The 24614-nt window shown below is 38.8% G+C and overlaps 2 protein-coding genes across 2 annotated transcripts; one reads left to right on the top strand and one right to left on the bottom strand.

Moving 5' to 3' along the window:
• The first annotated feature begins 519 nt into the window (after window positions 1-519).
• On the top strand, window positions 520-4214 carry LOC112173899 (thioredoxin Y1, chloroplastic). The gene is made up of 5 exons (XM_024311593.2): window positions 520-799; window positions 2344-2432; window positions 2759-2936; window positions 3521-3590; window positions 3674-4214. Exons 1-4 carry the CDS (start codon window positions 617-619, stop codon window positions 3584-3586), a joined length of 516 nt encoding a protein of 171 aa, XP_024167361.1. The 5' UTR covers window positions 520-616; the 3' UTR covers window positions 3587-3590; window positions 3674-4214.
• A 1916-nt stretch (window positions 4215-6130) lies between these two features.
• Window positions 6131-10295, bottom strand: LOC112173822 (LRR receptor-like serine/threonine-protein kinase RGI5). Its single transcript, XM_040508089.1, has 3 exons — window positions 9971-10295; window positions 6843-9871; window positions 6131-6749 (listed from the first exon to the last, which is right to left on the bottom strand). Exons 2-3 carry the CDS (start codon window positions 9694-9696, stop codon window positions 6367-6369), a joined length of 3237 nt encoding a protein of 1078 aa, XP_040364023.1. The 5' UTR covers window positions 9697-9871; window positions 9971-10295; the 3' UTR covers window positions 6131-6366.
• Between the last annotated feature and the right edge of the window lie 14319 nt (window positions 10296-24614).

Here is a 24614-nt window from a genome sequence, read left to right as displayed (position 1 = left end):
ATTAAATAGTAATCCTAATATAGTAAAAAAGTAGGATATTTCATGATTTTTTAGATTAAGGATATTTTAGGTACTTTGGGTTGTGTATTTAGTAAAATATTATAATGAAAAATTAAATGGATGGTGTATTAAGTATGGAGTGTGTATTAAGTAATTAGGGGTGTGTATTTAAAACTTCTCTTTTGTTAATTGTTAATTCCGTTAAAAAAAAAAACTGTTATACGACTTGAATGCAATTATGCTACCTGCAGCAAAGCGCGGGATCTGTAACTAGTGTATAGGGTAGCCAAATCTTCTTTTATAGGGTAGGCGGGTAGCAGCCGCTGTAGGTGACCAAATCTTCAATAAGGTGCCAAGAAAAATGGAACCAACAAACCAAATCAGCGAGTCAACAACCACCCACAAAGTCAACAATCCCTAGCCTTCCAATTCAGTCACTCTGATTATTCCGACCATCAACGGTCCAAAATGAAAGGCGTCATCCACCTGTAGCCGCACCCTGTTATTTACCGCACCTGTGAGTTCGCAATTGGATTGATTATCCAACATTCCAACCAAAACAAACAAAGCGGCTGGAGGGCAGAAAATTCGTCTCTCTATCTCTTTCTCGGAGCAAATGGCGGTTTCCGTTGCAGCATCGTCAATTCCTTCTCTCTGCTCTGACCGCACCACTCGCCTGGCTTCTTCATCCTCGAATCTATCTTCCTCTTCTTCTCTGCAATTCCCCCTACACCTCCGACGCCTTCGGATTCCAACATATGGAGTCTCCGCTCCTTCTCGGCCTCGAATTCTTCCTCCGGTAACCATTTTTTATAATTTTTTTATTTTATTTTATAACTATTTAGTATCATACTTTGTTTGTTTTTGTTTGTTTCTGTAGAAAATTGTGGAAAATCCTAGTAATTTTTTTTTTTTCCTTTTAGTTTCTCTGTTTGATAAACTGATTTCAACATACGGTTAGGATTGATGATAGGTTTCAGTTTCGCAGAAAATCAAATTGAGGTTCAGGTTTAAGTCTTTCTTGGACAAAGACTATGATGATGATAATTCTTGGCCAGATACTTTTTTTTATAAAAAAAAGATATGAAATGAATTATCATTAGATAGTCCGTATTTTGGTCTAAGGGTTAGTGACATTGTGTAAATGTGTAATCATGTCCGAAACTTAGTTCGGGAAATAGGCTTGACTGTGGCTGCATTTTGCATTGCCATCTGAATGAAAATTATCAGCGGTTTACTTTAATGGCAATGTACAGATAAATCACAAGTTTTACTATATTAGTTTTCCGTAATCCACACCATTGGCATTGGCTATATGTGATGTAGCCTTAATCCCTCCCCCTCCCTGTCTTACCTGCTATGCTGTTAGGCTACTCACGGTTCAGATATAGAATGGTGGTGCCAGAGGCCAAATCGGAACTCTTGTTATTAATGACCTTGTGTAATCATTATGATGATCTTTACAGTTACAACTTCTATCCCAACAAGTTATTGTTGTTTGCCTTGGCTTGGTTTGCATTGCGGTGGGATTAGCAAGGGCCAAGGGCACCCTCTATGTTCTATTGTTCTGGTGACCAAAAGATAAAGAGAAACATGACCTTCATTATCTTCATAACTCTTTTAGTTCCATTGATCCCTTTCAAATGTTAATGAGCTTAGCTTTTGGCCACTCAGTGAATTTCCTTATCAATGAACTACTCTGTTAGTAAACCTCTGGATCCTAATAATGTCACCTTATTTGGGGTAATCATGATGGTCATTGGTCAATGCGAACTAGAACATCACAATTCTATCCACCTTCTTGGCTCCAAATTATACACTTTCTGTCGACCATTTTGGCTAAATATTGAGAAGGAAGTTTGTAGGAACTTTACACTTTAACATGGGATGGATGTTATAGATCTGAATTGAGGATATTGGATTGTAAATATCTTCTCAAGATTTTCTGGTAGCTGATAGTGATGAAAGTTGCATGTTGGCACTTCAGGCATTGAGTTGCATGTTTTTTACTTGTCTACTCAGAATTGGTCCTGCTATCATTATAATGTGATACCTCATGTTATAAGAAGAATCCATTCACGGTCTTGACCTTTAACATATGCTACGAGTCTGAAATTCATACCTTTCTCTCAATCTGTCAAAAGTATTCCTTGTAACTGTTTTGGGGCTTAATGGAACTTAACTAGGCAGTTCCATATGGACAGTCTTGTGAGTACTTAGAATGGCTCTTTTTAGTTTTCTTTTTTTATTGATATTTAGCCTATGTGGCTGAAATTTAAAGTACTTTGACTGCACTGGTAGTACGGTAATTACATTTGTATTTAAAAATGTTAGTTTTTGTAGGTTGAAGCAAAGAAGCAAACATTTTCCAACTTTGATGATTTGCTGGCTAATTCTGATAGACCTGTCCTGGTTGACTTCTATGCGACTTGGTAAGCTCCTCTTTGTTATTTCATTTCCTTATTTATTTTCTATAATCTATAAGAGACCATGCATAGGTATGGTTCGTAAATGTTGTGAGCCTGTATAATCCCCTTAATTAATCAATGGTGCAGAATCAGTTAGTTTCAACTACCTCCCCTTTGTAACTTTGTAATATTAGTACCTTGGTAGTAACACCTTTACTTGCAAAACAAGATGATACTCATTCACCTAATAGTTCCCCCTTCCCCACTGTTTGTCGTCATCTGTCAAATATGTTGAACCAATTTTTCAAACTTAATCTGAACATTTAAGTAGATCAATCTGTGGTTGACAGGTGTGGTCCTTGTCAATTTATGGCTCCTATCCTCAATGAAGTCAGTATTACTCTGAATGACAAGATCCAGGTGGTGAAAATTGACACTGAGAAATACCCCAGCATTGCTGACAAGTATGGAATACAGGCATTGCCTACTTTCATTATATTTAAGGATGGAAAACCATATGACCGCTTTGTAAGTGAAATTTGAGTTCCTTCCTGCCAAGTCCCATTTACATCTTTGAATGATTAGTTTGCACATATAATTCTTGCGCCCATTAAATCGAACAAAATAGATGGATATAGTTGTTATCAAATGATGTTAATTATACATTTTAGATTACATAAGGATTTAATATGCATATGCACAAGGGCTCTCTGCCACAGTCAACTGCAAGTGCTGCTTTTGGCTGCACATTATGAATGGCGGAACTGAATATTGCCTCACTGTTTTGTGTGTCAAAGCACTGGCGGTTAACCATAATGATACATGTACACATACATTGACTTATCCAATTTCTTCGGGGTCTGTTTTGCTTGGCATTTTTTTCTGTCCGGGTGTGCTAATATATTATCAAGATTTCATGGTGTTTATGCCATATGCATTAAAAGCCACACTGCTAAATATAAGTTTATTAATGGCTTGTCCATCCTTGTTACTTTATAATTTTAATTTCATTTCTCTTTTAATCTATAAGTTTCTGTAGCATTTAGTGCCAACAGGTTTATGATTCTGTCAATTTTAAAAATCAATTATGAGTTTTCTTTGCTAACTTGCAGGAGGGTGCTTTGAATGCTGATCAGCTTATCGAACGAATTGAAACTGCTTTGAAAGTGAAGCAATAAATCAGTGAGTTTTATACCCCAATGCGACTTAACTTATATGAACATTCATTTTTCTTAGTTTTTCTTAGTTCTTCTTTTATTGTTCAGCCGCTCAAGTTCACCTAGGGAGGAATTAAGAAAGTTACATGGAGTAATTGCATAAAAGGAGTAGAATACTGGTTGCTCTATTCAGTCTTGAAGGAAAGAAAGAAATATGGATCTGATTAAGAATGCATGGAAAGATCCGTCATCATTAGATGTTCCTTTGCTTATTTTTTGTTTGTATCAAGTGTTGTACCAAAAATATCATGATAGATTTCTTCATTCCATTTCTGGATTGTGCGGATGAAGCTAGAAAAGATGATTTTCTGTCGACAAATCTCTTTGGATTATTGGGGAGTTGCACAAACACAGTTGCTTTAGATTCAAGCAAGTTAGATTACTTTTCAATCGCATGTTCATCAAGCGATTGGTGGTTTTGTATACGAGAGACCAAGGGTAGCCGGATTCTTTCCCATTAGTATGCTACTGAGCATCGAGCTGAAGCGTTAGAGCTTAACTTTGGATTGCTTTGTTAGTTTGTTCACAATCAAGGATTAAAATGTCGGCAGATACATATCTATCGAAATTTTGAAAAGAAAAGAAAAAAGATGTAAAAGTAAAATTGAGATTAGAATTGGTCTACTCATTTCATTTCATAGCCCTTTTATATAGGGAGAGAATTACAAGGAGAATATCAATTACAATGATGACATTAACTACAAGTCCATGTTGATTGATGGTGATTGCTAATTACTTGATTCCCTCTCTGTCAATCACTTTGACGAAGGCACATAATGTGTTTTTCCTTTAACAAAAGATGGAATATAAGGAGATATATTGGGGATTTTATGAAATAAATTTTTTTATTGAAATATTTAATTTATTAAATTTACATATAAATCAATATAAATGTCAACTTTATCTACATTAGAAAAAAAAATTCAAGTGGTTTAAAGGACATTTATTGGTCTACGAAAGAATAATAATCAAACTAATACATATGGCCCATATTGATATAGTATGAATTGTAGTGATAAATATGATAGTCTTTGAGTTGCCAACTATAAGAATGACTCCAATTGGATGACTGATCATGTACTTCTCTATATTAATTATATCGCGAAGTGTTATAGCCAAATTGACTGCTAACTTCATGAGGTCTCACTACACTCTATGCTTAAACAGAGGTTAAGCATAGAGTTGCCTCCAATATCCCTAAGTGTTATAGCCAAATTGACTGCTAACTTCATGAGGTCTCACTACACTCTATGCTTAAACAGAGGTCAACTTATAGTTCTTACTATTTGAAATGTCCATCTAGTCTCTTTTCTTTCTGAAACCTTCATATAATTGAGGCCAGTCCATATAATTGAGAAAGATAAGGTGAGTGAGTTACTCAGGTTTGTTTTCTTTTGCTGAAATTGCTCCATCATGATTTTTCCTCACCCAGATTCACTTTGAGGGGATTTCTCTTTACCCAAATTCACCTTAAGAGGATTTTTCCTAACCCCAGATTCGTCTTGAGGAGATTTCTTCTCACCTAGATTCGCCTTGAGAAGATTTCTCTTCACCCTATATTCACCTTGAGAAGATTTCTCCTCACCCATATTTTCCTTAAGGGGATTTCTCCTCACTCAGATTTACCTTGAGGGGATCTATTATGCCATTTCTTAACTAGAAATTGTTTTTAAAATTTTACACCCCACAAAATTTCCATTATGTATGTTTCTCTGTGAATAATTAAGTTACCTTTTGATTTTTTTTTTTCTCTTGTCTGATTTTACAAATATTTCTTCATTTTGTCAGCATATATCCCAAAAATCTGATATATCAGGGATATTTTACAATATCAGAAAAATTTCGCCCAAACAAAGGAATATAAGATATTTTCCATGTATGATATATCGGTCACTCAAAAAAGTGATATATCGGGAGACAAATATTTCAAACGCTACTTGGAAGTAGAGTCTATGGGGACCATCAAACGCCATTTGGAAACAGTCTAAGGAGGCACTATGAACATAGGCTCTGCCTTCACCTTTTTTTCTGGGTTGAAATTTGCCGGAATATCAGGATTGACTTGACCATCAAAGAAACAAAAAGAGAAGTTTATTAGAATAATTAAAGTATCTCTATGTGACATATGCCATGTTCTAATTAAATGAGTTTCTTTTCTATTGAAATGTTGTGTTATATCAGATTGAATATTCTGCTTAAAAACAAGAGTTCTAAAAGATTTAGAAGCGCATGAACCTAACAAAGTGAATAGAGTTGGGAGACATGGGAGACCAATATTGTGTCTGCTAAGCATGTGGGGAAGGGAGAGGGAAGCATGCCCTGCTTCTGTCTCTGCTTTTTTCACTTTAATACAGAGACAACTCCATCCCCCACCTCTTTTGTTTCTCTCTTCAAGTACTAGCTTCCAAAACTTCAGATGTTGTTTGAGATTTTCGTTGAGGATATCATAACTTTTCTTTAATCTAGTTACAAGTTTAGAATCTGTTTCACCATATGCATTGTTCCTAGACCATATAGCAATAATCACGAAAGCATTCAAACTGGAAACAAGAGATTGACTAGGGGCAATTTCAACATACTGATGTCTCAAAACTGTACAAGAAACCTAAAGACTACTAGCCTTAGCATCCAAATGGACGAATTTAACTACTCAAACCTTCTCTTATATTGGGATAGAAGAATAAATAGCTGATGTCCTTGCAAGCTAAAAGAAAAACAAAGGATAAAAGGGAAAAAAAAAATTAACTTTGATTTGAAGACTGCTTTATTAGGGGTTGAGAAGTTTTTCCCCATTCTTCAGGTTGGCTCTTAACCTCCATTAGCAATGCCACCACTTCCTTCATGGTGGGTCGTTCTGCCGGCGAAGAGTTGACACAAAACATTGCTATTCCAAGTGTTTGCAGCATCTCTTGAACCATTTGATCTGGCAGGCCTTGGAGCTTTGTATCTAGTACTGATAAAGCTGGTTCGAAACTTCCCATCTTCTTCTTCACCCATTCAACAATGTGTAGTCCATCACCAATCTGGGGCTGAACGGCATTACGTCCACTTAGGATCTCTAGCAAAACCACACCATAGCTGTAGACATCACTCTTCTCTGTTATGTTCATTGTGTATCCATACTCTGCATTCATAAATGGAACTTTTTAAGCATATGTACTGATTAATAAGATATAAAACATGAATCATCAAAAATGCTGAAATGAAATAGCTTTACCTGGTGCAATGTAACCATAAGAGCCAGCAACTCTGGACATAGCATGATGGTAAGTTGGGGAGTTCATCAATTTCGCAAGACCAAAATCTGCAAGATAAGCTTCGCACTTGGAATCTAGTAATATGTTATTGCACTTCACATCCCTGTGAAGAATTGCTGGGACACAATCATGATGAAGGTATGCCAGACCCTGAGCTGACCCAATAGCAATCTTGTACCTAGTTTCCCAGTCCAAGTTCCTATTGTCTTGCAATAGTTGTTGTAGATTGCCATTGGGAATGAAATTGTAAAGAAGTAGCTTGACGCTTCTATTTGAACAGTACCCTAGGAGCTTCACAATGTTCCTGTGGCGAATGTGTCCAAGAATTTGAATCTCTGCAGCGAAAGAGTCTATTGGTTCTTCCTCTCGCTTTGTCTTCCACAACTTTTTCACCGCAATTAGCTCTCCGGTTTGCATTTCTGCCTTGTAGACGACCCCAGAACATCCTTTTCCAATCACATTTTCTTCTTTCAAACAATCCAAGATGTTGTCAATAGTGAAATTGAACTTCTGGAATGGGATGAAAGTCCACGGATAGGAGAAATCTTCTGCCCCCGACGAGGATGCTAATGCTCCTAAAGATTTCTCTACCATATATCTATGATTTCGCATCACAAGAATCCATGAAGCAACAACTGCTATGGTTACGGAAGAGAGAATCACAGAAATTAAAGCAATAGTTTTCGAAGATTTCAAACCATTCTTCCTCATTAGACTTGAAGAGCAAGTAGAGCCATCATTAGACTCACAAATATGTGGATTTTGAAGGTAAGAATTTGAGGAGAGAGTTCTGAAGAACGGGGTGGTTATTGGGATAGCACCTGAGAAATCATTGCAGGAGATATTAAGGGAAGCGAGACTAGTTAGAGAACCAAGAACCTTAATTTTCCCAAAGAGCATGTTATGGGAAAGATCCAGACACTGTAACTGTGTCAAAGCCGCCATGGTCTCCGGAAGTTCTCCTGTAAAACCATTGGAACTCAAGTCCAAACTGATTTGCAAGCTTGTCACATGACCGATTTCAGATGGGATTGCACCAGAGAGGCTGTTGAAGCTCAAATCCAACAACGTCAGCTTCTGCAAATTTCGAAAAGACTTTGGTATTGAACCTGTGAGAAGATTGTTGTTGATGATGAGCTTGTTCAAGTAACTCAAGTTCCCAAAGCTCCAAGGAATCTCACCCTTGAAGCTGTTTCGGCTCAGATCAAGCTGCTCCAAATTTACAAGCTCCCCAAACTGAGATGGGATTTCGCCACCAATGTAGTTATTGTGCACATCCAGTAGCTCAAGAACTGTGATGTTGGCAATCTCAATGGGAAGGCCTCCAGAGAAATGATTCATGTACAAGTCAAGGAACACAAGGTTTTGCAGTTGGCCTATCTCCTTTGGAATTTGTCCTGAAAGCTGGTTCTCACCGAGTCTCAGCCGCACTAGAGATTGACATTTTGCTACACTAGGTGGCAACCTGCCGGATAAAGAATTTCCCAGAAGCAAAAGCTTGCTCAGTTTCTTCAAACCGAAAATCTCTTCTGGGATTGACCCGGTGAGCTTGTTTCTCGAAAGATCAAGTGCATACAGTTCAGTGCAGTTCCCAAACGAGGCAGGAATAGTTCCAGACACTGCATTGCCCCACAAGAAGAAACTCTGCAAGTATTTCAGATTACCAACCTGCCATGGAATTGTCCCTGATAACTGATTCTTGTCGAGCTGGAGAGCTGTAAGGCTGCTACAGTTGCTGAGCTGCGATGGAATCGACCCTGTAAGCGAGTTATCCGATAGGTGAAGCTGTTCAAGGAGCACCAGCTTCCCCAAGTCTCTTGGAATCTCTCCAGTGAGATCATTTGCAGAAGCATCGAGAACAACAAGTGAGGAACAGTTGGAAATCTCAGCGGGGATTGATCCTGATAAGTCATTTCCCCAAACAAGCAGGCTGGTGAGCTTTCGCAGCTTACCTAATTGTGGAGGAATGGAGCCAGTGAGCTTGTTCATGTGCAGGTACAAGTTCCTCAGCTCAGAACAAAGCCCGATTTCGGGTGGTATTGAACCAACTATTTCAGTATCATAGAGCGCCAGTGTCTGAAGATTGATCAAGTTTCCAAATGTGGGTGGAATAGTCCCGGAAAGTCCAGTAGCCGCAGCTCCGAATGTGGTGAGATTGGTGAGTAGTCCCAACTGGGAAGGAATTTCTCCGGTTATATATGGATTCCCACCAACACGAAACTGTTGGAGGGAAGCCAAAGAACCGAGTTGGGAGGGTATCGAGCCGTTGATGAGATTGTCTTGGAGACAAAGGACTTGAAGTGAAGTGAGGTTGGCAAGTTGTTGAGGGATTTTATCTGACAATCTGTTTGAGTTCATGAAGAGGAACTGGAGAGCAGAGAGAGCGCCTAGTTCTGGAGGAATCGGACCAAACAGAGAATTGGAGGAGAGGTCGAGGAGGCGAAGATGAGTAAGTTGTCCAAAGGAAGGTGGGATAGTGCCTGAAATGTTGGTGGAGGAGAGATTGAGAAGCTGGAGAGATGAGAGAGAGGAGAGCTGTGGGGGTAAAGAGGAGAGATTGAGGAAAACGTTGGGGAGAGAGAGGGAGATGACTCTGTTTTGTGGTGAGCATGTGATTCCTTGCCATGAACATGGTGTCTGGTTTGATGGGTTCCATGAGGAGAGTACAGAGGAAGATTGCTTAGCAGGAAGAAGGGAGAGAAGAGCTTGGCCATCAGGGGACAGAGAGGAGACCAAGGTTAGTTTGGACATTGTTATGAAAATGATGAACAATGTGAAGGAAAAAGTAGTACTGCTGAGTCTTTGGTTTTCCATTTGGGTAGCTGAGGAAAGGGGATTGATGGAGATGGTTAAGAAATGGGTTCTTGAGGTTGGTGATTATGGTGGTGAAAGTCTACTCTAGGAGACAACATGCATGTGAAGGAAGTATTCTGTGAGAGAATGCTTGAATTTCACAACAAGGTGTTGTTATTGTTGTTGTTTGTTCAAGCTGAAACCCGTGCATGTGAACAAAAGAGCCTGTGTCACACAGTGTTTAACTTCAACTAAGTCAAAGCAATGGTGGAGTGTGATGAAAATCTTATCTTACCGGAAAATGCTCTCTGGTCCTAAAGCTTCTCTCTTCTTCTGAAAACTCCTCTGGCGGCGATGGAGACAATGATGATGATGAAGAAAAGGTTAAACCTGAGCTCTTGTGGTGTACACAGAACCAGAACCCATGTGTTTGAATGGCTTTCAAGATTTTCTAATGGTGATGGTGGTGGCCGGTGGCGGTGGTTAGTATAAGCTTTGAGGTCTAAGGGAGCTAGAGCTCTTTTTCTCTTTGCTTGTGTTATGTTTCCGAGACTTCGAAATCCACTATCTGCATTTAAAATATCACTCTACTAATTTAAGCTTTTCCGAGTCTACTAATTGACTAGATAGATTGTCGAAATTACCCTCTGAGGCCAGTAAAGGAAGCAGCGGCGGGGTTCTCAATTCTTAACTAATCTCTGGGGGCAATTCCGAGATAGACTGCACTAGGGTTTACTCTTCTCGTTTGTCTTTGTATTTCAGTATGGTTTAACGTTCCCTGTTCCATTTTCTCTCTCATAAATTTGATATTCAAGATTTTGTACTTTTGTTTCTCTCATTCTATTTTTTTTTGTGGTTCTAGTTGGACCTCCAAATTTGCTATTTGGACCTCTCATGCTTAGTATACCTCTAATTTAATTTTTAGAATACTTAAAAAGCTAAGTAGACCTCCTTATTTTTACCAAAACGTCCTTGAACATGAAATACAATAATCTGTTACTCTACTTTTTATCTTTATCTTCAACCATGAGAAGAAGAATGAATCAAAATTACATGATATTGCTCTCTTATGAGTAGGTCTGTCCACCAAAATTAATCAGAGAGTTGGTTCTCGATCTTGATATGTTGTTGGAATCCCTTTGAATTTGCTAAAAGAAGGATTTCAAAGGTTTTGGGTTGGACAATCGAGTAATAACTATATCATAATATTCAATTAATTTAGTTTAAGAAATTTCCAAATCTGATTGCTTTGAATGTGCTTTTGTATCAAATTAAATGATGAGGCATGTTTAGAAATTATTATTTTTACTTAATTGAAACTATATAAGGAAATTTCGGGAAAAAAATTAATTTAATTGAATATTATATTTGGTTGGAGTAGGTAAGAAGAGTATTTATTTATTTATTTTTCTATTTTTCTATTTTTCTCTATGTGTCCTTATTTGTCTTTTCATATAACTTGACAAAATCTATTAATAATTGAAAAAAGTTGGAGGTCCAAACATCAAATTTGGAGGTCCAACTAGAACCACCCATTTTTTTTCTCACCAAGTTCACATTATGTTTGACTATCATATTTAAGAATGCAACAAGTTTTTTCAATTTAACCATCGAAGAAATTAAAAAAAAGTCATGATTCTTTACGTTAAGTGTGAATAAATTTTTGAGAAAATTTTTCAAACAGTATCCGAACTTAGGCCGACTCCTAACTTCAGTACCCAACTATGTAAAACTATCACTTTGGTACCCTAAGTTTGGCGCCCGACCCAACATTCGTACACGCATGGACGGCGTTAACTAACAATCCACATGCTAAATTTGGAGGGGTATTTGAGTCATTTTGTCACCCATACCTTATCATTTCTAGATCCCCTCCTCTTCTTCTTCCCTTATATTTGCAGATCCTTTCTTCTTCATCTGGGTTTTGTTAGGTTGTGATTGGAATATGGATTTGAGTGCTTTATTCGATTTGAGCCTCTGTTGTTTCCCTAACCTTGAAAATTAGGAAAATTCTACACAACAATTAGAGAAACATTTAGAAACGTGAAGATTAATAGCAGCTTTGACGCGAATCAGGTGTGCATAAGATCAAGGAGCATCAATCAGAAACTTCAAGTCTCTACTTTTTCTGAAAAATCTACTGCCTTTCTTTCCCAAACTGGTTCCGATGATGCTTAAGGGAAGAAGAGATTTGGTGCAGGTGTCCATTTCATATTATGAGAATAGAGAATATGATTCGAGAGTGTAGGAGAACCACCCACCATATGAAAACTACAGATTGAAACCTCACAGTCTTCAAATTCTCACAATACAAAGTCAGTCAACCACCCACCATCCATCCTATGATCACATAAACTCAAATCCTCCAACATAGGGGCATTATCATTACCACATAAGCTTAAAATTACCCTACCCGGATCCCCAAACCCGGATCTTTATGTGGTGAAATGGTTTCTTTTGAGATAGAGATAGTCTCATCGTCATCCTCGGACTCAAAACCCCTTGACCAAAACCCTTCTGACATCGCTGTTGAGGTCCCTATAATCGATGTCTTCTCTGCTTCTGCTTACGGCGATTTTCCAAAACTCAGGTTATCTTCTCTGCTTGCCTCACACCCAGAAAGCTCAAGCTTCACCAACCTAGTACACTCCTGAGCCAAAATCGTCAACCGAAACAAGCAACCGGCACCAAAAACCTACCATGATTCAGCAAAATCCTCTCCTTGAAGATTAGCTCCACCGAAAACCCAACTCACATGTTCCCTTGTTCACAGTCCCATCATTCTTCTCTTTGTGCTCACACTACCGATGTCTGAGATTGTGAATGCAGAGCCCATCTATGATTGTGGAACAGAGGAAAAAAGACCCATTACAAGGTATCTCACTATGGGCAGTAGGAGTGATCACAATCATGTTCTCGAGCCATTTGAAAGCGAGAGATTGCCTGCCACTTTGGCCTAAAAAATCCAAAGCTTTCTTCGGGTTCCGAATTTGATCGAAAGCAAGGAGCCTCATATTGCTTATCTGTGTAAGTTGTTGATTTTTTGTTGAATATGGCTTGTGTTATATGGTCGAGAGCTCAGGGATCAAAGTCACTACTTCGTCGCTCGTTGATTGGGATGATTGACATGTTTATTGAACTGGGTTTTGGTTGGAAATGAAGATTATGGATTGACAAATCAAAGCAAGTGATCAAGTGCTGGGGAGTAGTTTAAGCAGTGACGGGACCGAATTACCCCTCAAAATATGCCACGTGGTTGGGCTCTTAACAATACCATTCTTGGGTTGGTCATCAAACTTGGGGTACCAAAGTGATAGTTTTACATAATGGGGTACTGAAGTTAGGAATCGGCCTAAGTTCGGGTACTATTTGAAAAATTTTCTCTAAATTTTTTTGCATACTTGATAATCCATTACCAAGTTATTGTTTAGACTTCTTTTAATCATATAACCATCATACAAGACATTTGCAAAAACATCAAAATTTGGACTTTCCGAGTGTGGTACCATAGAAAGCATTGTATTAGTACTCGACTGTCTGCACAGAAAATTAAACAAACAAATTCTAATAACTAAATGCTGAAAATCATATAACACACCAATAATGAAGGGGCAACCAACGATCCAGATTAGTCTAAACTAGATAACCTATTAGTAGCATGGTAAACCTAGCAAGTGACCAAAACTCCCTGCACAGCATCCAATCGTCCTAACAAAAATAATGAATGGTAATTTATAGTAATTACATTAAGATCGAGACAGAATCAAAAAATTCAGAGTCTAGGGCATGGGGGTTGCACAGTGAGACTGCACTGCTGCCTAGGGAAGAGAAAGGCTTTGATGATAATATTGGAGTTAGTCTGAGGCAGCATGCATGGAAGATTGTGAAAGGTAAAAAAGGGTTTATAATAAGCAAGCAAACCAATTTCAATGTCTTTCTTCTTGCATAAACTATGAGCCATCAAACGTGGTCTTGGAGTTATAAGGATTAGGGTTTAAGGGTAGCGTGGAAACAGAGGAACTTTTATTGGAGCATACTGGTATAACATTTTTTTACTGCTGGTTAATGTGGTAGGGTGAAATTAAGTAGGGTGCAGTGATTTGGTTACCGAGGTGGAAGTGGTGGGTATGTTTTGGGAGTGGTGCAAAAGAAAATGTACATTATCACTTGAATGAGAGAAGGATTAAGATTTGGTAGAGAGTAGAGAGAGAGAGAGAGAGAGAGAGAGAGAGAGACTTGGAATATATTAGGATTTAGGGCACAATGAACGATTAGGGTTTTAGGTCTTGACTGTTTTCTTACAGTTCGGCCGCGCAAGATATTTTCAAAATTTGATCATACATTGTCCTAATCAGGTACTGTACATCTACCATTTAAAAAAAAAGAAAAAAAAAAGAGAGATAATATCATTGATTACAAAGCCAAAATAGCGTATACATTAACTCCATGCATTCAGAACTTGTCTCAGAGATCCATCTAAATAAAAGACTTGACAAATAGCGATCATTTTGTCTAAAAAAAAGCGCTTATTCAAAATGAGCCTACAAACATAACAAAATCAAGTAAAACCTAACTCCCCAAACTTAGAATCAGGTTGACTAGATGGTTGAGGTCCATCTTGTAGGCATAAATTAAACTTCAAAAATTAAACTTTTTCTTTGCCCTTTAGAGTTAGGGCAAGCATAACCATCCTCCAAGGTGAGTTATAAGTCCAATGCAAAGGACCAAAACCTTGTTTCTTCACAACTCTAGTCTTCTTATACATTAACTTCACACAGTACAGTCACGGATTCAGAATTTGTATGTGTTGCGAGCGTTGCTAAATCACTTTCACACGGAAAGCTCGTTTGTGTGAGCTATATTAGGTGGGTCCCGTATGAATCCCAATTATATTAACTTCCAAATTTACAAACATTTAAATTTTTGTAATTTCCAAATTATTCAAATATTAGATATTTATTTTTAGGTCCTCCATTTATTTTCATGTTGTTTTAGGTCCTTCATTGAAGTTTTGCAAATCTGGAGATCTTTCCTTCATCGTTCTTCATTTAGATTTTGCAAATCTGGGAATTTTTCCAAGGGCGGATCCAGGATTCCAAGTTCGGTGGGGCTTGGACTTCTTAACAAAGTGAAGGAAGAAAAAAATAGGCCGGCCTAGTTTGAGCTTTTTTGGAGAACTGTGTAGCAGCTGCTTGTGCACCAGCTATGGCTGCATTGAGACTCGAACATCTTCCCGCTTCAGATGTTCTAGATTGATCAACGTTTGCAGATATAGACCCCGGCTTCAAGGAAAATGGATCTTGTGGATTTGGAAGTGGAAATTTAAACGGGAGAGGAACTTCAACCGGGGTGAGACCTCTAATAGCAGCTTCATATATCTGAAACATGTAAATAAGTTGGGTCCAGTACAAAATAAGCACCCAGAAACAGAGAGGGAGCAAATTTTTGCACACAATATGCACATTCTTTTCCAAGTCGAACCACATTAATAATTTCTGCATTAACCAAAACTAGCACAAACACAATTTATCCTTCAAATCAAACAGTAGCCATATAGTTTATCCTTCAAGTTACACACCTGTGGCTGCTCGCAAAGCCAACAGATATAGGTATGTGCTTCTAGCCGCACCTGTATATGTAACCAAACAGTCCAAGGTTAGTCAGCACACTTTTGGCACCCCTGAAATCATTAGCTTACTACATTAAGAAATTTAATGGCTTCACTAAGTAATTATACCCACCCCTTCAAGGCTTCAGGTACCATCTCCCAACCAGCTAACTCTTCGCGTCTAACACATCCAACTACTTCGTCAATACACCCTATCTCATGCACAAAACCATAATTTTTCAAAAGATACAATCATGAATCATACAAAGCTACAAACTGCAATTGAAGATGAAATCAACATTAAATGGAAATCAAGTTATCAAATCCATATCTAACTACCCAATCAGTATCATTACCTCAATTAAAATCAACATCAAGTTATCAAGATAAAATATTGAAAAGGAAATTGAACCCATTTCTAACTACCCAATCAATCAATCAGTATCATTACCTTAATTAAAATCAAGATCAACATCAAAAGGAAATCAAAGCCATTTGAAATTGAACCCATCAGAAACTCAGAAGAGAAGAAGAGGAGGACTGGAGAAGCCGAGGAGGAGAAGAAGACGGAGAGCGGTTGCTGGTTGCTGCCTTGCAGGTTGCTCGCTGTGTTCCGTGTTTCGGACTCGGAAGTGCTCCAAGTCTCCAACCCCAAGTTCAGCGGTGGCCGGTGGGGCCTGAAAGGCTGGAGACGGAGACCAGAGATCGGTTGCCTTCTTGCTGTCTATCGGACTCTAGCAGGGTGAGGATGTCGCCCTCCCGGACAGGACCCTTGACATTTCTCATGATGAGCCGGTTCTGGTCGTCGAGAAACTTGACTCAGACTTGGGTCACTTGACCTCTAGATCCGGTCCGGCCCATCACCTTCACCACCAGGGTGTGCTTCACAGTCAATTCCATGCTCAGATTTGGGAGCTCGAGACAAGGGTCTGGAGGAGGAGGAGGCGGCTTGACTAGGTGTCTGGGTACTTGAGAGAGAAAATCATAGAGAGATGAGAATGAGGGAGATGGAGAAAATAGAGTCTTTACCCTTTCGATCGGAGATGAAGAATTAGAATTTTATTATTTATATTTTTACACAAATATCTGTGTGAAATATTAAGCTGGTATTAAAATTTTATTATTTATATTTTTGTACACAGATATCTGTGTGAAATTAAATGGGTATTATAATATTTATTTATGTCTTTACACAAATATCCGTGTGAAATTAAGAGGATATTATAATATTTATTTATATTTTTACACAGACATCTGTGTGAACTAATATTTCACACTGAAAACTGTTTGAATTTTTAATTTACCATCTGACAACCTTATAGGAATTTCTAAATTTAACTTTATTTCACACGGACTCCGTGTGTAAATTAACTTATAAAATATTGGGTCCCAATCTGAACCCTATGTGGCCACAATAGTCAGTGTGAAAAATATTTACACACGGATTTCCGTGTGTACTATAACACTTTATACACGCATATTCGTCCGTGTGAAGCTCTGTGACAATAGCATCCGTGTGAAAGACCCTGTTTTTCTAGTAGTGATATCTTTTTTGAGAAAGGAATCGCCTCACCAGTTCTAGTTCTAGCACAATCCCATTTGAAGGCACTGCCACCATTGGCCACATCCTAACTAGCTGACCGTGATCTCCTCCTTGTCTATAGTTATAGACTTGGTATCGCCGTGATCAAACTCTACAACCCAATTTAGGTCGTAAACCTCCACTTGAATCTCTTAAAGATGAATGAAGTGAGATCTTTTTATCACCGCTGCATGTAAACCATTGATATAGTGCACGATGAGTTAGAAAGTCTCCACCCCAATCTTCCAACAAAGGATGATCTAAGGATCAAACCCTAATTGCATCGTCACAATGATAGACCACATCAGTAGCAAGTGGAATCGCAACTCCTCTGATGAGATTGGTGCAAAGAAGGAATAAAAAAAAGACCAAAAGCCACAAAAGGGCTACTGCTAAAGGGTAGCGAAACCTTTGCCAGGACAACAACTAGCATCGCCTCCTTGATCGGCAACTCCATATGAAGGGGGCGTTGGTAGGAGTTGTTAGAAAAGAGAGAGAGAGAGAGAGAGAGAGTCATTAGTTTTTTTTTCTTTCATTTCTCTCGTTTTCTTCATATCTTATTATTCTTATTCTTGTAGTATGATGTGTTGTTATCAAGTAAAATGAAGATGAAACTAGAAAAACAAAGTAAGTATTATAAGGACCTTTATTGTGCAAATGATCAAATCATTTTCAAAGGCTGTGATTCTGTAATTACTGTACATATGCATTGCATTCAAAGGTTGTGCCAGATAGTCGACCATGCATGGATCATCATTTATAATTTGTGTTCAATAATCTGCATTATGAGGAGCAAGGAGTATATTCACCAAAATAAATCAGAATATTCAATTATCTTCTGCCACATATGTACCAAAAATCATGCAAATTGTTAGTGAGGTACAGGCTCATATTTCGTAAGCTTGAAGTTTAATTAAGTCATGCACCGATGTCTAAAAATTAAAATATATATATTTCTTACTAACTACACTCCATTATTTTGATTGTCAAACAAGTTATACATTAAAAATGTTGGGTTATAGCAAGACATAAACAAACATCATCAAGGGGAAAAATAAATAAAAAATTAGAAGTTAAAAATATTAACCAGAGGGTGAGGGGTTTGAAGGATGAAAGCAGCAAGACACATAGAAAAGTAATATATATATATATATATATATATATATTATACATGTAATTAAATATGAAAATCTACTACAATTATCATTTTTAAGACTTACTTATGATACTTTACTCTAACGAAGACCTTAATTATCTTAATGATGATTTTTTTTTTCTAGTTATATACCTACTTTACTCGAACGAGAACCTTATAGATATTGCTCTTAATGAGTCATCTGACACAGTATTTATATACGTGTCGGTATATCTTTTAAAAAAAAAAAAAAAAAGAGTTCATACCAATCCTATGACCCTAATTCATAGATGAGAAATAGTACAAAAGAAATTTGACTACTCTGTTTAGACATTGATAGGTCAGAGTAGTCTATACTAACAAAAACACCTCACCTCGTAGGCACTATTTCTTACCAATTTCAAACGCTGAGAACGCAATTATGGTACATTGGAATTAAGTATTTCTACAAAGTCTCATAGACATTATTCTAACTAAAGCAAGAAAACTAAGCAACAGAAAGCTCCTTTCCCTTGGCAGGAGTAGAGCTAGTACCCTCAGTTGGCATGCTAAACTGGGGTAGGCGGTAGGCCATTAACCAGCTTCTCTGTCTTCCTTGAAGACTTTGCTTTCTTCTTTTAGGACTTTTTTACAACCTTACCCTCAGTCTTAGCCTTATTCTTGGCTCCTCTTGGTCTGCCTCTTTTCCTCGCCGTCTCCAACACCTTTTTCAATAAAGTAGTCAAGCCTATGGAATCAACATCCATGTTTGTTCTTCCCACAGCCAAACTCAACCTCGGTTTCTTGGGCGACACTCCATCGTCATCGACCCTTTTCCGGCGGCAATAAATCACCGGCTTCAGAACCTGCTCTGTCCCTGCAGCAGCAGACTCCTCCAGGGACATGCTATCCACGGCATCCAACACCTTATTAGCTTCAATTGCTTGAGCCACTCTATCCGCAACTGGGACAAGGTCTTTCCCTACTGGCAGTACAACCTCCTAAGTAGCCCGGTCTCCTGCAAAACCACAACCCCCTATTGCTCTCCAGTTTTCGGTGCAACCCCAACCCCCTGCTGTTCCCTATTTATCAGCATTCTTCTTTGCACGCCTAGCACAAATCTGAATTTCACGTCGGGGTTTAGGTTTATGCACATGTAAACTTGCAAACCTTGCTAACCTCGACTGTTCTGAACTTTGAGCTTGGGCTCCAAACACCAGATCTTGCCCTAGAGTCGATGTCGCTTCTACCAGAGTCAAGACGCGTTCCAGGTTTCGCCTCGCCGATGGCGCTGCATTGTTCAAAACTGCCGGTAATGGTGGTCCAACACAAGGCAAGCCAACATGAGTCAAAATACCACACTCTGAACATCTCCCATAAAGGTTTTCAAATAAGAAATCCAGATCCACCGCTATCCCATCATCCACGTGAAACTCCGATGGAGCACCATCGGTTGTAGCAAGTCAACCTCAACCCTAATCCAGATCCGACCAGCATCGAACTCGGTAGTATTTTTCTGTATAAACCGACCTAGGGCACTTCCAAGCTGCCTCAAACACTGATCAGAATGGTATGCCGGTGGAAGGCCCCTCACCTTGATCCAAAGCTCCAAAGAAGATAATGGTACATGCATCAGATCCCCGATTCCATCATAAGGAGCCAAGACCACTGGTGCTCGATCAAAGCCCCACGGCTCGCCCCGGAGAATGCGGTTACGGTCAAAAGGGTTCGTTAGAGTGAAGAGAAACCGGTCTCCGTGCGCCTGGGCCGTATACCGGTCATTGAGCCTCCATGCTAGCTCGCCGGAACATGCCCATGAAAGATTACTTGTTAAAAGCACGAGCAGTCAACAATTTTCAAACCAAAATAGTCTGCGACCTACACAGTCCTTCCCCCTTCGATCGATGGCCTGAGATCCGCCAGCTTACGGCCATCTGCCAACCCCAACGAGACCGCCAGGCGTACACAGCATCCATGTCCAAGCTAGGGTTTTGAAAACTAGGGTTGTTTTCCTCTCTCACGTTCTGCGGGGTTTGTACCTCATTCACTAAAGCCATATTGTGATTGTTATTTTATGTGTCGGTATTAATATCATTTTTCCTAGAAATAGATATATGAAAATCTCTTCATCACCACTATTTTTAAATTTTATTGTCATGGCTCATAGTTGAATATGCATTCTAAAAACACTTACAGTAATAATAGTTGACTAACCCAGCAAACCAAAAACAGACAAGACTACAATCGTAGTGTTGGAGGATTATGTAGAGATGACTTTAGGCACCTTTGTTTTGTCTGTAAATTTTATTCATGGAGCCCCAAACCCTATTTAGTTAGGGCTGCCAACTTGGCCTATTCAAGTGTTTTACGGATAAAAGATTCAATTATGGGAAATGATGGTGGAAAAACATGAAGAAGACAAACAGAGATGCGCCTAAAAGATGAGCCGTAGAATACTTATAATGATCTGTATTATAGTGTGTGTGTGTGTGTTATATACTTATCAAATAAATAATTGTCTATGCCCTTTCCTTTCCTACAGGAATCCTATTTACGGTTCAAAAAGGGTCAAGAGGAAGAAGACTTTCCGGGTTTGTATGACATTTCTCATTGCACAAATATGCCTTCCTTCCATGGGAAATTTGCCAGCATACTAGCGATACATAAATGTAAATCCGCTCCATTTCTAATTCTATTTCAAGCTTCTTCATGACCAAACTGTACAAACACCAAGGGTATTATTAATTTGGCCATCAGTGTAAGTAACAGAGATTCTTTATAACCAAAAATAAAAAAATAAATGTTTTTGTCTTGTTTAAACTGTTCTTGAACTTGTCATACATGTTTTTATAATTTTGAACTGCATGTTTATCCTCAGTTTTGTTCTCTAGCAGCAGGTGAAATAGGAGCTACTGCTATCAATACCGGACTGGTCGACTATGAGCAGTGCCTCCTCCACCATCCAATTAATGTCATTCCAAACTAAATTTGTTTTCTAATCAAGTCTATGATGCTTACACCCATTAGGAATACAAAAGCAGTCCTAAACCTATATATGATACTTTGCCCATGGCTTAGACTAAATTTCAAAATCCATAAGATTTGATCTTTAAAATGATTAATTCCAGTTTGCCTATCTAAACTTTCACTCATTTTTCATGTTAGTCTCTGAACTAGTTTCATCAACAACACCCCTGAACTCTCAATTTTCATTAGCCGTGTCTAATTTCTTAAGTTCCATCCAATTTGGAAGTTAAATCTGACATTCAGGGCCCACTGTAAGCACTAAAATGGTATTTCAAGACAAAAAAAAAATCTGAACAAAAAATATTTCTTCTTCTTCCTTCAATCCCACTCCGACGTCTTCTCTCTCCTCTTTGACCTGATCTAACCTCAATTTTCATTTCACCTCCCTCCATTCCCTCACCGAAAAACTTCAAACCCAAAATGGCGAGGCGGGCTACATGAGGTCGAAGCCCATACCGAGTCTCCACCGACCCGAATACCCGTGACGGAGACTCGACCATTTCTCCGTACTCTGGCCACGAATCGAAGGCGGACAGGTGGTGTTGGCGTCGTCTTGACGTCACCGTCCTCCTTGTGGTCTCTTTTTCTTCATACAAGCTCTGGTGAGAGAAATCGAAGCCCGAAATATTTCTGGGTTCACCGATGGGTTTTTCGATTCCGGTGAAATCGTGGCGGCTCACTGGTGTCAGAAGCTTCCTATCATCCTCGCCAACTAATCCATGGTGTTCGTTTGTCCAAATAACAAGTTTTGAGGGAGAATCGAAGAAGAGAACTTTTTTGAGTTTCCCGGTGATTTTCCATGTTTTCCGGTGACTCTAGGCTTCGAACTCGGTATCAAACTTCATCGCCTTGTCGAGCTCTACAAGATGGTATAATCAATTTACAGTTTTGGTTAAGATTCAAGGAATTGCAATTTTGGGATATTTTGTTCTTTCGAGTTTCACTATTCATGGTTTTTCTCAAAAAAAAAAAAGAGTTTCACTATTCATGGTGATTCTCCGACTTTGCTTGGTTAATTTCCGATGACTTATGGATCATAGAACATGATTTGGCTCTTAGATACTAGATTTGCAGAAAGTCTTTTGTTGGGTTTGTTCGAGCAATGTGCTTTGGTGAAATGTGGTGATTTTGAAGTTCTGTTGCCAATTTCCGACAATTATCTCTCCTGTTGTTTAAATCGAGAAGTTGTGTTGACGACAACAAGAACTGGGTGGAATTCTAAAATTTGGCCATTGAGAATTTGTGTTTTGAAACTATGGTCGTTTGAATCGAGTCTACGTGAGGCAGCGGATAAGGAAGCGGGACTCCAAATTGAAGGTTGTGCAATTGTATATGTACATAAGATTGTGCGACTTGGACATGGTTGGTGAAACAGAGAAAATTAAAGGATTTTTTTTTTTCATTTTTTTTCTCATTTAGGTTTGACAAGGGGTAGTATAGGAATTTAGCAATTCCATCTCCTGCGACATCATCACTTAACATTCAAATTGGATGGAGCTTTGAAAATTGGACACGGTTGATGAAAATTGGGAGTTCAGGGGTAATCTTGATGAAATTAGAAGTTCAGAGACTAACATGAAGAATGAGTGAAAGTTCAGATAGGTAAACAAGAATTAATCCTCTTTAAAATTTGAAAATTTTGAATTGGATGTTGAACTGACGGTAAGATCAAATATTATGGCTACCTCCCTTTTTTTTTTTTTTAGTATTTCATTGATCTTAAGTTAGAATGGTCATTACATACCATTTCGCTGTCATCTACAAACATAACATGAAAATGTGGTACATAGGGATGGGTCTACTCGTTAGACATCCAATGCTCACTATAAGCCAGTCTACTATACTATGACCAAGCATTTGCATATAAATAAGCAAAGTGCAAAAACTTAAATTAGATTCTCCTTCCCTATAGTACCCGGGAAATTCATTATTATTTTTGGAAGATTTTTCAGAATTTAATTAGTGGTTGTTGGACGATTTCGTGGTTCATGGATAAGGCGGAAGTGTTTCCAATGAATATTTATTCGAAAATTATAGTTTTAAGGGGGCCGCAAGAACACTTCAAAACACTCCAAATGTGGTAAAAAAATAATCTGAGAGAGAGTTTCCCTCTTGACCCTAGTAAACCCTAGCAAACCCTAGATCGACTCTTCTGATCTTCCTTCAAATGACAATCTCTGTCATCCTTCCTCCATGTTGCCCTTCAAGATCCTCATTTGGAACTGTAGGGGCCTCAACAACACCGAGACTCAGGGTGCCCTTGTCAATCTTGTTCTCCAGCGCAACCCGGGTATTATCTTCCTTTCCGAAACGCTAGCTTCACCAGACCTTCTTTCTGATGTCAAGAGAAATCTGGGATTCGGTGGCGTCATCTGTTCCCCTTGTAGTGACGATTGTCGTGGTCTCGCTCTTTTCTGGCGCAATGAAATCCTAGTGCGACTCTGGAACTACTCCTCTAATCATATTGATGTTGAAGTTGGTACTATTGGTTCAGAAGGAGTTTTTCGATTTACAGGGGTGTATGGAGTAGTTGCTACTGCAGATCGTATGACTACCCGGAACTTTCTGCGAACCCTAGCAGCCCAGGTTAACATGCCTTGGATTGTAGCAGGGGACTTCAATGAGATTCTCTGCCTTGTAGACAAGTCTGGCGGTCTACCAAGGAATGCAGCTCAGATGAACTGTTTTCGGCAGGCCTTGGTGGACTGTTATCTGATGGATATGGGATTTGTTGGTTCTCGATATACTTGGTCCAATCGATTCACCAAAGAGAGGCTTGATCGGGCTTTTCAGAACGTGCATTGGAGGGAATTATATCCCTTCTCTAGAGTTATTACGTTGCCCTTGAGCAGATCAGATCACTGTCCTCTTCTCATTGAAGTGAATCCAGAACTGGTCTCCTCAATTAGGACCCCAAAGCGATTCCACTTTGAAGAGATGTCGTTGAAGCATTCTGGTTGTGATAATGTGATCGCACAAGGTTGGATGATTCCAGTAACTGGTGATCTCATGGATCAAGTTGGTCGGAAAATCAAGCATACTGGTGATCTTTTACAACGTTGGCATTCTGGTGTATTCCAACAGCGTCAAACTGGGATGAAGCTCATTCAGGGAAAATTAGATGATCTTATGAGCAAGGATTATGAGGTAACTCACTTTGAGGAACAGAAGGCACTACAGTTTAGATTGAATGAGTTACTCTCCCTTAACGAGACGTATTGGAGTCAACAATCCCAGATTCAATGGCTACGAGAAGGTGATCATAACACCTCTTTCTTTCATAGAAGAGCATCTAATCGGTGATGTCGGAACAGAGTGAAGGGTTTGGTTAATGACCGTGGGCAGTGGACATCTCAACCTAATGAGGTGGCTGACATTCTTATTAATTACTATGATAATATCTTTCACTCTGAGCATGTGGATAGTGAGGCCCAGGCTCTTATTCTTGACTCCATGCAAACCAAAATTACTGATGAGATGAATGTTGATCTCTTAGCTCCTTATATAGATTCTGAAATAAAGAAAGCGTTATTCCAAATGCATCCTTCAAAATCTCCCGATCCTGATGGTATTTCTCCTTTTTTTTTTTCATTTTTTTTTTTTTTCAG

The sequence above is a fragment of the Rosa chinensis genome, chromosome 6 (assembly GCF_002994745.2).
Source record: "Rosa chinensis cultivar Old Blush chromosome 6, RchiOBHm-V2, whole genome shotgun sequence".
NCBI classification, from domain to species: Eukaryota; Viridiplantae; Streptophyta; class Magnoliopsida; order Rosales; family Rosaceae; genus Rosa; species Rosa chinensis.
This window is presented reverse-complemented; position numbering and strand designations above follow the sequence as displayed.

Coding starts and splice junctions, on each gene's coding strand:
- LOC112173899 (XM_024311593.2), top strand. CDS start 617: ATGGCGGTTTCCGTTGCAGCATCGTCAATTCCTTCTCTCTGCTCTGAC. Junction 800..2,343: donor GGCCTCGAATTCTTCCTCCG/GTAACCATTTTT, acceptor TAGTTTTTGTAG/GTTGAAGCAAAGAAGCAAAC. Junction 2,937..3,520: donor GAAAACCATATGACCGCTTT/GTAAGTGAAATT, acceptor GCTAACTTGCAG/GAGGGTGCTTTGAATGCTGA.
- LOC112173822 (XM_040508089.1), bottom strand. CDS start 9,696: ATGGAAAACCAAAGACTCAGCAGTACTACTTTTTCCTTCACATTGTTC. Junction 6,750..6,842: donor TTATGGTTACATTGCACCAG/GTAAAGCTATTT, acceptor TTATGAATGCAG/AGTATGGATACACAATGAAC.